The sequence below is a fragment of the Emiliania huxleyi genome (genome assembly GCF_000372725.1).
Source record: "Emiliania huxleyi CCMP1516 unplaced genomic scaffold EMIHUscaffold_97, whole genome shotgun sequence".
Classification (NCBI taxonomy): domain Eukaryota; phylum Haptophyta; order Isochrysidales; family Noelaerhabdaceae; genus Emiliania; species Emiliania huxleyi.
This window is the reverse complement of record NW_005194814.1, coordinates 157,540-158,968: the sequence shown is the minus strand read 5'-3', so window position 1 is coordinate 158,968 and position 1,429 is coordinate 157,540. Positions and strand designations below refer to the sequence as shown.

Here is a 1,429-nt window from a genome sequence, read left to right as displayed (position 1 = left end):
CCTAGGGTGGGCGACGGCTAGCGCATTCACAACTTCTCCTTAAAATCCCTGTGTGGTGGCGGCGTGCCGTCCTCCCATCCCTCCCTTGGCTTGCCTGTTTTCTTTCTTTTTACTGGGCACGGGACTGGCGCGCACTGGCACTAACGAAGAAGAGAGACGGCAGCGCAAACACAACGCACTCTCTCACATGACAAGCGATCCCACGACAGCGATGATGAGAAGAGAAAGCCCGGTACTCGAGTACGACCTTCGCCGCCCCTCGCCCCCACCGACCGCCCTCCTCCTCCACCCCTCGCCCTCCCCCCCGCCCTACCGAACCACCCACCGCCCGCCCATGCCGACCTCCGCCCTCCCGCCGCCCTCCCCCTTCCCGCCCTCCGCCTTCGCCATCCCCCATCTGTGCATTCCACTCCGTTCGCTCCCTCCCGCTTGGCGCCCATCCCGCCCTCCGCCCTCGCCCTCCACCCCTGCCCTGGCTGGCCTGAGGGCGACATCCCCACACCATCACGCGCCAAGTGGGAGGGAACGTGGACGGGGCCCTGAGCCGCGCCTAGCCGCCAAATGAATGGGGTGCCCAACGTGTGCCGAATTACTGTGCTTCCCGGGTGCAGCCTTTCGGTTCGTGAAGCTGAAGGGTCGGTCGTCGGTGCGAGTCTTTCCTCGATCCCCCGCCCTCCTCCGCCATCTCCGCCGCTTTGTTTGGCTCTCCAGCCTTACGCTTACCACCATCGGGAGGCGGCGAGGCGAAATCAGACTCGGTCGAAAGACCCCAGATTGGGATCCATGCCTTTCTTTCTGGACCACAGCGCACAGGGTGGCCCGCCACAACGACCCCTTGAATTGCGACTCGCCGCTTTCCTCCCGCTGTGATTCTGTGTGAGCTCTGTGTCGAGGAGATTTGGAGCACTTGGAGTGCAGTTAGTTGCCGCACGCCCAGGACCGGGGAGCTCAGAAGCGCACCCAGTTGGCCGGACGATTGGGATCGGGTTGCGGGCAAGAGAGCCCTAGCCCCGGGGGTGCGCGGTCGCAGGGCCATAACACGTCTCCGAGGGATGGTTCCGTGTACCGGGTTGCCCCTGAGATTTTTATTTCTTCTTTTCTGTTCTTCTTTTCTGAGAGAGAGATTTTCATTAACCAACAAGAAATCACGACTCTCACAGTGATTTGGGCTCGGCAGCTTGTTAGCCCTCAGCCGAAGCTGGGGCGCTCTCTTCTTTTCTGTGTCGTGTTCTGCTAACAGCGTACCTAACAACAACAACAACACTCTCACAGGTAGGTAGGTAGAAAGTCCGACGGGCGCCGCCTTTTTGGGCGGCGTATAATGGTGGCCCTGCTCATCCTACTGCCATCGCCCCTACCGCGGCAGGCCCCGCGGCCTCTCCTGGCGCCCACACTCTCGCTGCCGCCGCCTCAAGACCGCAGGGGGCGT

The 1,429-nt window shown here is 62.3% G+C and overlaps 1 protein-coding gene across 1 annotated transcript in view; it reads right to left on the bottom strand.

Moving 5' to 3' along the window:
• Positions 1 to 1,233: 1,233 nt before the first annotated feature.
• The window catches only part of EMIHUDRAFT_466273 (Hypothetical protein), a gene marked incomplete at its 3' end in the record, with an annotated part of 1,825 nt that continues 1,629 nt past the window's right edge, over positions 1,234 to 1,429 (bottom strand). The window contains exon 6 of the mRNA XM_005756424.1: positions 1,234 to 1,245. Within this exon, the coding sequence (XP_005756481.1) occupies positions 1,234 to 1,245 (12 nt within the window). The remainder of the gene's footprint in view (positions 1,246 to 1,429) is intronic.